General features: G+C 39.2%; 2 protein-coding genes across 5 annotated transcripts in view; one reads left to right on the forward strand and one right to left on the reverse strand.

Moving 5' to 3' along the window:
- Positions 1–7,048, forward strand: part of RB1 (RB transcriptional corepressor 1) — a 70,536-nt gene extending 63,488 nt beyond the window's left edge. For all 3 annotated transcript variants that reach the window (XM_086881301.1, XM_086881300.1, XM_086881299.1), the window contains 8 exons: positions 226–371; positions 905–1,009; positions 2,037–2,150; positions 2,243–2,409; positions 3,287–3,317; positions 3,647–3,792; positions 4,049–4,098; positions 5,061–7,048. In XM_086881301.1, coding sequence (XP_086737427.1) covers positions 226–371; positions 905–1,009; positions 2,037–2,150; positions 2,243–2,409; positions 3,287–3,317; positions 3,647–3,792; positions 4,049–4,098; positions 5,061–5,134 — 833 coding nt within the window. In that variant the 3' untranslated portion in view covers positions 5,135–7,048. The remainder of the gene's footprint in view (positions 1–225; positions 372–904; positions 1,010–2,036; positions 2,151–2,242; positions 2,410–3,286; positions 3,318–3,646; positions 3,793–4,048; positions 4,099–5,060) is intronic.
- Positions 7,049–8,096: 1,048 nt separating this feature from the next.
- Positions 8,097–13,721, reverse strand: part of RCBTB2 (RCC1 and BTB domain containing protein 2) — a 34,850-nt gene continuing 29,225 nt past the window's right edge. For both annotated transcript variants that reach the window (XM_023940990.2, XM_086881303.1), the window contains exons 12-13: positions 13,522–13,652; positions 8,097–11,688 (exon numbers count right to left, since the gene is read on the reverse strand). In XM_023940990.2, coding sequence (XP_023796758.2) covers positions 11,548–11,688; positions 13,522–13,652 — 272 coding nt within the window. In that variant the 3' untranslated portion in view covers positions 8,097–11,547. The remainder of the gene's footprint in view (positions 11,689–13,521; positions 13,653–13,721) is intronic.

A 13,721-nucleotide genomic window follows, 5' to 3' on the forward strand; every position in this document is an offset into this window, starting at 1 on the left:
TGTGCAGCATTGTTTGGTGTGGCTTTCATGTATCCACTCTCTCTTGTGTGAAAACCTTTTCCATTTATTTTGAGCCTGGCTTTCACTACCTTCACTTAATGTCTGGTAGTTGTTTTTTTCTTGGAGACAGTTAACAGTACAATGCTGTTCCTCCTGCATTGCATTCCTTTCAGTTTGTGTATTCCTGTTACAACAATTTCAGTTTGCTTTTCTTTGTTTCTGAAGTGTATCTACTGGCCTATCGTCGACTCCACACCTTGTTCCTTCACCTTCTCTCTGAACATCCTGACCTGGAAGCCTTGATCTGGACCCTCTTCCAGCACACGCTGCAAAATGAGTATGAGCTAATGAGAGACAGGCACCTGGACCAGGTAACATGGACAAAAGCATTTTTAAAAGTTTAAAAAAGACTCTCCTGAACAAAATGTTCCTTGTATGTCCTTTGACCATTAGAAATTGTACTCTGAGGTTTTTATTAATCTATTGGTCACTGAAAGGATGACTTAGTATAGACTTAAGTCTGTCATCTCGGTTTTTTAAGCATTGGCTTTTTCAGCTATTTTCAAAATAACAAAGATCAAAATTTCTAATAATTTGCAAAAAAGTGTGGTGATTTTCTTTGGGAAGACAACATGCATGGCTGATCAAGTTTTTGTTATTCTGCCCTAAAATTGCAGCATGGGGTATGAATTTGAGTAGGTACTATCAGCTCCAGCGAGTTGTTTGTCACATAGAAATGGAGGTAGCAGTATGCTGGCTGATGTTCTGGAAGTCTTTATGAAGTAGAGTTGCCTGCTAGTTTATAGAACACAATCAGCAATAGAAAGCTTATTTCTTAATTTGAAATGAAGGAGCTGGATTAATTTGCTGCATTTTCAGTTATCTTGTCTTGTTTATTTAATAGATCATGATGTGTTCCATGTATGGCATATGCAAAGTAAAGAATGTAGATCTTCGATTTAAAATAATAGTTTCAGCATACAAGGAGCTTTGCAACACAAATCAAGAGGTATGGAATTTCTTTAATGTTATTCCTCCATAAAAATCTTAAAAATTAATTATTTTCCCTTGAAATCAAAGTAAACTACACTTGAACATACAAAAGAAAACTTCTGCTTCACTGCATCTCCATTTTGTGGAGGAGAAAGCTGACTGTAATACCAAGTATCTCTTTTAAACTTCTTGCATAAATAGCTTGGTAACTCCCCTCAGAAAGCAAATTTCATTCCATCTTTTGAAAGATATGTAATAATGGTTTGTGAATGTGTTAAGAGTCTAGATGAAAAATTTATGTCTAGAGCTAACAGGATTTTCAAAAACAACACAAGTTTCTTTATGAGTTGTCTAACTTCCATGGAGCATTGAGGGAAGAGAAGCAGATGCCTTTCTACAGAAGGTTTCAACAGAAACACGGTTTGATAGCAAATAGAGATGTATGGCTCTGTATCAAACAGCTGTGTATGTATTAAAGCTGCAGGCTTAAGAAGTTCCTTTCTTCACAGGAGCTTTAATGTACTGAAATTTTTGCACAGCACACTAATGAAATCAATAGAAAAACCCTCACCAGTTAATGGAACTGTAGCATCCTCTCAGTGGCAGAATTTCTCATAGTGTATTTGTGGATCTTGGTTAAACTCCAGACTTTTGTCTCCAAGCTGATAGACCTGTTTTGTCCCCATCAGGTCAGTAATGAGTTTTCTAGCCTTCCAAGGCATGCACAGTAGTCTAGACCTTTTGACCCGTGTGTGTGAAAGCAAATAGTTCTTAAATTTGGAAAATGTTAGAACTGTGTTCACACCAAGGGGCTGCCAGTTAATGAAGTAGGTGCTTGTACTGGTGTTCAAGCATATTTGGAAAAATCCCCAGCAGTTCAGAGAAGTTGCAATGGCTTGCATACAACCCATGTGCCATCCTAGCTTTTAATCTAAGACAGACATTAAGAGACCTTTATGAGTTTGTCAAATATAAAATTTTCATTCCCTTTTTTTTTTTAAAAAAATAAAAATTTGTGTATGATTTTTTCTCACCCTATGCAGACTTTCAAACGTGTTCTTATCCGGGAAGAACAGTATGACTCCATCATAGTCTTTTACAACTTAGTGTTTATGCAGAAGCTGAAAACAAACATTTTGCAGTATGCTTCCAGCAGGGTAAGCCATTAGCTCTGTTCACTATTCAACAGACTAGAAATATATAGGCAATAAAACCTTATGATTATTTTATTATTTTATTATTTTTATAGCCTCCCACTCTGTCACCTATCCCACACATTCCTCGCAGTCCTTATCAGTTTTCCAACTCTCCTCGGCGTGTTCCTGCTGGCAATAACATCTACATCTCACCTCTGAAGAGCCCATACAAATTCTCTGATGGGTTTCAGTCACCCACAAAGATGACTCCAAGGTCTAGGTACGTTGTTGACAAGCATTTCTTTTTTAAGGCATCTGGGGGATCTTAGTGGAATCAAATAGGAAAACTGCACAGTCAAGTTTGTCAGTAGTCTGTGGCTATCATATACTTTCCAGTTAATAGTTTTTGTCCTGTATTTGGAATCTTTATCATCATTCAATGCTTTTCTGCTGTGCTCAAGGAGACTTTTTGTTGGCTTTTTTCTCTTTTTTCTTTTTTTTTACCCCCTACCAGAGAGGAGTTTCCTTAGCTTGTTGCTTAAATGTTGTTGGCTTTGACCCTGCATCACACTCTGAAAAGCACAGATGAGCTTTGTAAGCTTCTTTAAAGGGAAAATACTTTTTTTTGCAACAAAATGTTTGTTTAGCTGGCTGAGCAGAACATTTCCAAGTGTTGGTTACTAGTTCTTGGCAGATGAGGATAACAGTAAATGTGCCAGTTTCCAGTGGCTTTTCAGACTAGGATCAAGTGAATCCCACTGTGCGCAACAGTTTGAATGTTACTGTGTACTCTAGGCTGAAGACCTGCATGATTTTGATTAGCAAACACCTAAAGGTAGAGAGAGGAGAGGATGATTGGGTACCCAGCACTGAAGGGTCTTCCTGATACAGGACAGACCATGGGGGCCTCTGACTCTTTAAAGCCACAATTTCATTTTCATCTGTGTGATTTGGTTCATTTGGTGATTGAGCATTCACTGGCTCAATGAGAAATGTCTCAACCCAGTAAAGCACAGTATGGATTTGCACTGCTAGCACAGAGAGAGAGAGAGAGAGGGAGAAGAGACCTTCTAAATGCCTTGTGCTAACCTCTGCAAAGTAGTCAGTGCTTCTGTCATTGTTAAATGTAGCTTAAACTTCTCTTCTTCATTTGACAGAATTTTGGTGTCAATTGGAGAATCATTTGGGGTGAGTTTTAGCATCTTTGATGTCTGTTCTTAAATGCATGTAACTTTTGGGGGAATGGGATAGCCTGCTCCCATCTCTAGAGCGGGCCAATGAGTGTATCTGATTTAATATAGTAGAATTTAATGTAGGGAAGTTCTGTTAGCTCCTTTCCATATATGCAGACTTCACCTTCAAAATGTGTTGCATTTTATTTTAGTTGCTTTGGCACAAGATTAGGGCTCTTAAAACTCCAGAGTTTTAGAACTCCTAATTTTTTGCTGATAATGTGGAAAGTTGGAGTGGTTTCAGGATTTATTGGCAATTCTTTCCCTATTTTCTTGTCACTTCAGACTTCTGAAAAGTTTCAAAAAATAAACCAGATGTTGTGCAACAGTGAGTGCCAGCTGAAGCGCAGTGCAGAAGTAGGTGCTGCTGCCCCGAAGCCGCTGAAGAGGCTGCGCTTCGACATAGAGGGGCAGGACGAGGCAGATGGAAGGTGAGAGATTGTCCTGGGCTTTTCAGAGATCTTGCATATATTGGGTCTCGGGACCTTCATCCTAACTTCTTCCTGATAATCATATCTTGTGTTAACTTGGGAGCTTTAGCAGCTCTACTGAATGAGAGATGGAAGCATGAAGCTCCTCAGTTACATGCTTTGATGTAAAAAAGAGACCCCCTCCTTGATTTAAAATTTAGGTTATGAAGGTAAATAGTTAATTTTATTAACTTAAACTTGTGCTTTCTTTCTGTAGCAAACACCTACCCCAGGAGTCAAAATTCCAACAAAAGCTTGCAGAAATGAGTGAGTATTACTTTTCTTATAATCTGTAGAGCACTGAGTGCATTGGATAAGAGCGTTGGGGCCCACTTAGATGAAAGCATTGTTCAACACCAATGTGATTTGGGTCATTTTCTTAGTTTTTGTACTTGCTGCATATAATCTTGGAAATGGAGATTACAAAATGGAAATTTATGTACACAGGAAAACCATGTGTAGGGGTTTTTTTTGCTTTGCTTTTATAGGGAAATGTCTGAGACTGCTTTTTCTTCTACTGTGGGTCAGCATTTCTTTCAGATCTTATGGGGATCACTTTTCTGTTTTGAAATGAAATTCAAATCTAGCTCATGAAAAGCAAAACAGCCCCAGCCCCACATCTCAGTTGTATTTTCTACTCATGAGAAGGAGCACATTTGGCCTGGACAGGCATTCTCACTCTGAGAATCTGAGCTCTGCAGCTGAGCAGATTTGCCCATTAAGAACTCTTACACTGCTTACCAAGATAGGTGTGAGTGTGGATCCAGGCACCTGTCCTTTATTTTAAGGCAGGGAAAATGATTCAGTGTTTACTTATGGCAGAGTTTAAGAAGTTTAAGAAGGAGAGCTCAGTCTCATGCCCAGTGGTGTTGGTGTGTGCCACTGAGAGGAAAAGGCATTCCTGGGCAGGCCTGGCTACAAGGCGAGATTCCCGATGTGACACAGACCATCTGCCCGTCTGGAGGATGGAAATTGACACAGTGAGGGGACAGAGACAATGAGAACTGGAATTAACAGGTGGAAAGAATTTCATAAGATGTGTAAGGTTGAGCAAGAATGGCTGAAACAGTGCAAAATTAGGTGTCCATCCTATAATGAGGGATTCGGTTTGTTTACAACAGAATAATGTACTTCTATTCCTTGTGTCATCACAAATTTTTCCAATAATCAGTCCAAAGTAATTATGAAGAAAATCTTTCATTCTTTTTGTTTGTTGGGTTTTCTTGCAGCATCTACTCGAACAAGAATGCAAAAGCAGAAGCTGAATGATGGAAATGATACCTCAGCCAGTGAAGAAAAGTGAGATTCTCAGGACCAGGGGCTGCACCTCCCAGCCCTCTTAAGATTGTTTTTGTTTTACAGCCTTCATTAATAGAGTTGCCTTTTTAGTTGCTTTTTACTCCAAACTGCTAGTTGAAAGCATTTGTACTTTTTAAATTGTTAAGTGTTTTCCGTGATACTTTGCCTTATGATGTAGCATATATACAATGTAAGCCACTGAATTTAATTTATATATTTTTTGAGGATTTTTTAAAAGTCTTGGAAAGTGTCTGAATTTCCTGTTGCAGCATTACTGATTTAAGCCAGTTCAGTCTCGTTGGATTGAATTTGTTATATCTAAAGATGGAATGTTAGCTAGAATGATTTGAAATGCACTAATTTTGTTTCTTAGATAAGATTTTTAGATTTTCATTACTTGCAAATTTTGAAAATTGTGGGCCAGTCACTGCAAAGATTTTTGTCTCTGTTCATAATTAGCACATCAAATTCCCAATAAATTAATCTGGACAGCAGCTGGGGGCCTTACAGAGAAGGGGTCTCACCTCAGGAGTACAACGTGAATTCAAAGTGAACTCACTTTGTGGCCTTACTACTGAAACCAACACTTGGCATTTTGTAGTTTTGCTTCCCCAGCTCTCACCTCAATGTCATTTTTGGAGGGCAGTTACACTGTCCCTCAGTTTGAATTTCATGGAGTATGAATCCCATAGAGATGCATCCCAAAATCCCACATTGAATCTTCCCAGAAGCTGAAGCTTCTTCCCATATGCAGAGTAATTGATGTGCCCTTTCTTATCTTGGGAAATCTCAAGTAGTAAAAGAAAAAAAACAAACAGAACAACAAACCTAAACCATACCTGGTACACACAAGATTTCAAAATCCTAATGATATAGTATTTTCTTGATCTCTTCAAATTTTCACCTTCAAATTTGGCTTGTAGCCAAGCCAAACAGCTTGAGAAACAGCTGGAAGCTGAGTGTCTCCAGCTGGGTTTCAGGTAGGAGCAGCCTGGTCTCTGAAAGTCCAGGGCATCTCCCATTTGCCTTACTGCAGCATCTGCAAAAACCTGAACGTGGTGAACCCACGTTGAAAAAATCCATCTGCCTTTACTGAAAAGGCAGTGAATTGGGCAACTTGTGAATGGTTGCTACTGGCAAAAAACCCAAACAAAACAAAACCATTCAATACTTTTTTCCTTCTTTTCTATTTGTAAGTTAATCATTCAGATACTAGAATTTTTCTGGCAACAAAATTTTGTTAAAATAGCCAGTTAACAGAAGCACATGTTTTATTTCCAGTGGATTAAAAGATAAGCAAATTAATTGTCTTGCTTTAAAATTACCCATTTTTAGGAAATTTAGCTTTTGCAGCTACTTAAATTAAGAACAGGTACAGTAGAAAAGCATGCTATTCATGACACAAACATTTTAAACCAATGTCTTCCAGGTAGCTTATTTACAGATTGTTTAGCTGATCCTGGAATACTTACAGTAGGAAGTTTTTAAAAGATCCATTCTTGTGTTGATTCAAAGCTAACCCTAGAACTACTAAAACTTCTATGAGCAGCAAAAACTGTAAATTAATTTTAAGATAATATTGAGGGGTTTTTTTAGACTCAGTATGGCTTCAACTTTCTTACTGAAAAATGTACAGAACTTTCCAGAGTACCTTTTGTTTATTTTCTCACTTTTTTGCAGTTTTACAGACAGGATATATGTTAACATTGGTGCACTGACTGTAAGCTCTATTACAGCAGTCCTTTGGCTAGAGGGATGATACAGAGTCCAGTATCTAAACAGATTCATTCTTTCTTTACTGTGACAATGTATTTTTTTTTTGTTCAAACAGACTGAAGGCTTTACATCAAATGCACACTATTTTATACAACTAATCAGTTTCTCGCCTTTCAAGATAAATAAAATAGCTTTTAAATGATTTATAGTCAGTGATTTTCTTGTATTAGGTGATTTCATATGGTACCAATCCAAATAAATATGTATCGAAACTAATGGATTTTTATTAGCTATGGAAATCTTACTGTGATTGACAGCACTTTTCTTAGAGTGAGACCTTGCTGTACTAAAAATGGAATATTGAAACTGCTCCAGGAAAAAAGAAAATCTGGAGTCACAGCAGAAGCTGGGCACAAAATGTGATGGCCATTTTAGGTGCTTAACACCAAGCATCAATTTCTGTAGAAAGCTGAAGCCCTGGGTGTAAGATGAGGTCAGGTAAATTGCATCCTTTAAAGGCCCATTTCTGTCCATTAGTGCTTAAAGGAATTTAATCTATTGGCTTGGCTAGGTAGCCATCTGATGAAGGAGCTGACTCCCAGCCTCTTCATTTGATATTTTATACCTTAATCTCTTCCTGCTGTCCACTGTTTCCCAATGCTGTTTGTTCTTACTTGTCATAGGAACTTATTTCCTCCTCCCTTCCTATGGACTTGCAAGTGAAGAGCTTTGTGCTGAGGCAGTGTTTGTGCAGAGGGGCTGTACCAAACAGCAAGTTCCTCACAGGCACCAGAACAGCCAGAGGGGATGTGAAAGGGCACATCTTCAGGCACAGGAGTGGCTGCAGGAAGACACCTGTATCAAATGTAAAGCAGCTGGAGAGGATTATGGCTGTGTGATACCAGAGCACAGTACAAGCTGAAATATTTTAAAATGTAACAAGCTGGCCATAATATACATTTGCTTAAGAAACAATGATTGGTGTTCTGAGGACTATTTTATTAATCACAGTTTATTAAGCCACCAGGCTACTGATTTCTTTGAAAGGTGGAAATAGCCTTCAAGAAATTCTCCAGGTTACAAGTGTGTTACCTGGTGACAGTGATTTCCTGAAGAACTTACATAAATAGCCTTCATGGCACTCTGTGAACTATCTGGTTTACTCCCTGCCCCTCCCCAGTCTCTTCAGTCTACAAGCATCAAACTTCCTTCATTGTTACTGAAAAGAAAGGAGAAAAATCCCACTCAAATTGTTTTAAATATTATGGCATTTTTATTAATGGTCTATTAAACCAGGTAAGTTTGTATAGAAACAAAAAAAATAATTTATTTTCAGGCTGTAAACTTTCTACAGCATTAGGTGGTGGCCACTGAATCCTGCCTCTATGGGGCAAATGAATGCTTTGTTTTACAAGGAAAGCCCATGGAAAGTGTTTAGGTCATATTAAAACAGCAGTTTACATAGTTACCAAGCATTGTAACAACTCTACTGGTGGGTACTAGATGACAATGCTGTGCTGGCTTTTAGCTTCAGTAACTTAGGAGAACCTTAAAATGACCCTACCCCTGTAATTTGTTTTTCTTTCCAGATTCCTTTCTGGAAAGTGGAACATTGCTCTTTATTTAAACCCCAGACAAAGTTTTTGCTTGATCAAATTTTTAGTTTTTAATAAATACCTTTTGTCTGTGGTATCCTTAAACAGGATAATACTTTAATAAGTATTTAACCTGCAACATCCACAAACGCAAGGCTGTTGCAGACTATCTCACAACAGTAAAATGCGTCCCTAATTTTTTTCTAAAATGTCCCATGGTTGGTTTTTCAAGCACACATTTACATCCATGTACCCACATTTAACCACCTAAGCCAGTAAAGATTTTTTTTTTTAATACATGCAACAAAAATTAAAAAAATTTAAAAAATAAATGTTTCTATGAATGTAACACTATCACATCTAGGTCAGATGATACAGAATAAAAGCCAACACTGACACATCAGACCTTTAGAATCACCCTCATTCAGTCCAGAGATGCTTTTTCTCAAAATTACAGGCTTTGTCACTTATTCTGAAATTGCAAGTAGGCTTTAATGTGTATGGTTGATTGGAAGTAAGGAGCAGGGTGGAAGTAAATTGGAAAAAAAAAAAAAAGATGCTTCGTTCTATTAAGCCAAAAATGTCTTGCTGCAAGCAGCATGCCATTTCAGCTGCCATCTCTGTTCAACTACTTGGTTATGAATTTGAGCTAATGGGGGAGAGTGGTGTCCCTCTCCAGTGCTATCATTCCATGCAGTAGCATCCTCAGAGAACCAGAGAAAGTTTCTGATGAGATACTGAGTCAAAAACCCCCCATCGTTTCACATTTATAGTTTTCTGTTTGATTCTTCTGAGTAAAACAACACAAATGTGTGGAGAGACCTTTCATAGTACCCACCTGAGGAAAGCTGGTGCTGACAAGCCAGTACCAGGGGTGGAGGTGCCCTGCTGGTTCCATTTCCCAGAGAGACTGGATGTGTGCCAGTGTGATGCCATCGGGGTGGGTGGGACAGGGGCTGGTGCCAGCTGCTGCCCCAAGGCAGGGATGTGGTCCTACGCCCTCGTTCCGTGCACTGCTACCCTCAGGGAATGCTGGCAGCTGAATCTGGCATCTTAGGGATATTAACCAGGGATATGCAGCCTTGGCTTACATGGAATCCCTTGTCCACACTTTGGTATGATCAGTGCTGGGCTAGAGCACACAAGGTTGGCAGTAAAGCTGAGCCCTACCATAACACTAGTTCTCTCTGCTGGTGTCAAGTGCTTCTCAACACAAACCAAAACCGATCTCCTCCAGCAAAGTGCTGTTTTTGATGACTCTGCATTATGTATTGGAAAGGTTTTGACCACTTCTGTTTGACTACAAAATACTGACACCGCTGCTAAGAATGGACTCGACACTGCTGAAGGAAGTCGTAGTCATCTCTGAGGAGGTGGCAGACTGTACGTGGTAGCAGTAGATGATCCAGCATATTTCTAGCGAGAGGTTGAGGCAAATGTCTCAAAGATGTGTAAATATTTACCACAGTAGTTTCTAAAATATTTTCTCATCACCATCTTCCTAAGTAAATTCTACTACCTGCCTGCTTCACTTTCCGCTCACACCCACAAGGCCTGGGGTGAAGGGAAACTCACTTTTCCTTTTCTCTTTTTCCTCCTACTTTTCCTTAAAGAACAGGATTGTTTGAGAAATGAGCCTCCAATATGAACAGCTATTTCCAGCTTAGACATGAAGATGTGATAATGTAAGGGAACTAAGTTCTTAGAACCACATTTGATGATTAGAAAAGGTCATTGAAGGATGCCGTGGCACAGCAGGGACCTGCAGGAACATTGCATGACTACTTTTATAATTAGTGTACTGACCCTGGTCATCCAGCTTTTTGTCTTCCTCATTTGTAAAATACTGCAAAAGGCACTTGAAGTCACTTCACTCGGTCAGAAACTTAAATTCTCAGGGTTAATTCACAGTTACCTGTTAGAAAACTCAAGTAAATGCTCCATGAGCTCCACATCTTATGTAATGGGGCAAACTTCCCACTGTGCAGCAGAGGTGGGGTTTTCACCTTAATTCACTTCAGCCAGTTAGGAATGAAGCACCTACTCTACCTTAGCCACCAATGATCAGTGCTGGGAGAGAGGTGTGTCCAAAGGGCAGCTCCTCTCCCCTGAACAGCCCTGAAAGTGGTGTGGGCACCTCACAGCTCTGACCACAGGAGAATCTGAAACACCATATTTGAGCAAGATACCTTTCTCACCATCTGGAATATAGTGTCAGTCCACTCTTACAATTTAATTAATTTGAAGTTATCACTTCAAAATCACCTTTTTCTCCATTTTTCTGAAGTTCATCTGTCTGAGGAGATATAGTAAGATAGGAATAAATAAGCCTCAAGCAGAACTTCCTTTCCTTGAAATCTTGTTTGGATTTGTAACTAGGTGATTTTCTTAGCAGTAAAACTCACAGTCTGACAATTCACATTCAGACAAACTTGGTGAGTGCTTCCATTGGGGTGCCAGGGACTATGCCCGGTGTAATGGAAAGGGAGATCCTTTTCATTCTGGCTAAACAATGAGACAAGTGCTGGGAACTCAAAACTGTAATATCCTGCTGAAGCACCTCATAAATTAACTCCAAATAAACACCAAGTGAGACAAATCCTCCTACAAATCAGAAAACCTCTCATCATAAAGGACTTACATTATTTTACCATATGTCCAGAAAAACAAGTATCTTCACTGGATTATAAAAAGAAGCCCGCAAAGCCGTATTAACTGAGTTTTGAAACAAAAGTACACTATGAAAGTTTTAGCAGCAAACAGGTCACTGTCCCATAAAATCCAAACACAGACTGTTAAAAAAAAAAAAAAGAAGACGGACTAGATAATGACAAGTTTAGTTTGTTTGAGTGGGAAAGGTTAGTTACTACATTAGATTTTTTTGTTAAATTCTGGCTGTTGGCAATGAACAATCACCACACATCTAGACTGTAGCCATCCTTACAAAAAAGCCTACATGTTAGTGGACTTCTACACACTCCCTAAGCTGATGGACACCGAGACTTTCCTTCCAAACCACTGTTTGTGATCACAGAGAAGCTCTCTGAAGGAAAATTATTTCCAGAAGGGAAAAGGACGTGCTCTTCAGCTTGATAGTAGTCAGGCCTCAGTTTCGGAATGCTCCAACTCTGCTGGCTTTGCTAATGAAGTTTTTCAGAAGGTCATGGTCCATGTCTGCAAAGCCTTGAGTTTGTGTAACAACAGTCAAATGGTTTATGCAAAATCTGAAGCAAAATTCTTCCAAGTCCTAGGAACAAATTTGAGTAATTTGTAATATGAATGATAAAATTATTAACATTATCCTTTTGTTTCAAATCTGTTTCAATCTAATTTAATTAGCAGAGCACATACCAGATTGTTCCCATTATCAATCCCTTTTCTGATTCTTTTGATGAGATCACAAATGAAAGGATGAAATTTCTTCATACAACCTATTCAATAAACCCCCTTTGAGAAAACAGGAGTAGCCATCTAGACCAACTCTGGAACTCCTATCACATCTACTAGAATTTACTACACATTCATTAGGAAAGTTACCAACAGGTGAAGCCATCAAATCGCCCCAAACAGAACTACTAGATCATCAATAACTCCTTTCTTGTCCTCCCTGCACTGCATTTGTGAGTGGTCCTGGGAAAAACAGCAGATATGCTAGTCATGCTGGAAATAAAAGCAAAATACAGTGCAAAGCGTGATGATGCTTGCTGATCACAAACTGCATGTTAGGATACATGTGTCTTTCATGGCAAACCTAGCAATTGTATAATGGGATTCCCAGATAGCACAAAAGGTTCTGTCTTGTCCTGGTCTCACTGTAAGTGGATACTCAGCTCTCCAGCACTGGATGGGTACAAGACATCAACCAGGACTGCACACAGCAGATTCTTAAACTCCTCACAACAGTGGCAATCCTTCTCTCCATGCACTGGCTCAGTCTCCTTTATTCGGGACCTATGCAACAACTTGCTGTGATGAAAAATTAATTACCTTCTGTACCTAGAGCTGGAGCCAGCAGCAAGGAAGTCAGAATTGATCCATGAACTCTTCAAGGGTTATGTAGAGTTTTCCCTGCTATGCTGAGCCTGTATCAGCCCAGAACAGTGAAAGCACAACTCCTCTTTGCCCCACCCATCCATGTCCTCTGTTCCTCATACCTGGGTTACAAATGCCTGGCAGCTTGTGATCTTACTATCTACTAACCTCTTGTTATCCCCTTTCAGTGAACAGAACTCACTGACTTCCAGCCTCCTCTTTGCAGCTCCTACACAAATTCATCTCCTGTAGCTTCCTGTCTCCATTCAGCGCTGACTACCGCAAATTTTTTAACTCAGTTTCACTCTCTTCTACTTGCCTCCCATACCTGAAAGGTATTTATAGCAACGTCCCCTGCATCTTAAATACATAAGCAGACTTTTTGAATAATAAAACCCACCACACAGTTATTTCCACAATCATGACAGCACTAAGAAGGTGAGAAAAGGGAAATATCTTTTAAAGTGTTTACCAAAAAAGCATGGATAACAGGTTGAGTGCTAGTGACTCATTCAAGAACCAAGGGCAGACCAGATGACAGGATATGGGGGGACTATTAACAATAGGTAATTTGTTGTATGTCAGCATAATTCATTGTAAACAGTACTGCAAAAGTGTTTTTTTTAAATAAAAGCACAAGTGTAAATACGCAGGGATTTTACCGGTAAATTCTCCCACTGCCTGTAAAAACACCAGAATGACTGTACCAGACACTAACAGACAAAATGAACAGGTGGAGAACTTAGGGAGTGAAAGGGCAAAATCCAAAGGCAGAGATGGCAATGAGAAATTTGCATGCCATCCCCTGCTATGCCATGTGACAAGGAAGGAAGCAAATTAAGATTTGACTCCCAGAGGCAAGCCAAAAGGGCAGGAAGAAAACACTAAATTGAGGTGTTTTTACAGCCTAAAACGGGGAAAACAAACATTTGTTAAGCCAGAAAGGGAAATTACAGTAATCATGCCTCATCAGTTAAATACAGTCATGTTTACATTAGGCAGCTTCATTTCTCAGAAAACAACTGCTTACCTGAAGAGAAGTTCTTACCTGAGCTTCGTACTTGACTGCGGCAGAAAGAAGAGCAATAGCATTCTCTTCACAAATCCCTTGTTTGATCGTTTGCTGGCAAAGCTTTTTCAGTCTGTTTTCTCTATACAGTGTTGCCAAATCTAGCAGCCCTGTGAAAATTTATACAGCTTTAACTATTCTGGTGCAAAATATATTAGTGTCTTTTCAAATTAATCAAT

Source organism: Cyanistes caeruleus, chromosome 3 (genome assembly GCF_971803275.1).
Source record: "Cyanistes caeruleus chromosome 3, bCyaCae1.hap1.1, whole genome shotgun sequence".
Classification (NCBI taxonomy): Eukaryota; Metazoa; Chordata; class Aves; order Passeriformes; family Paridae; genus Cyanistes; species Cyanistes caeruleus.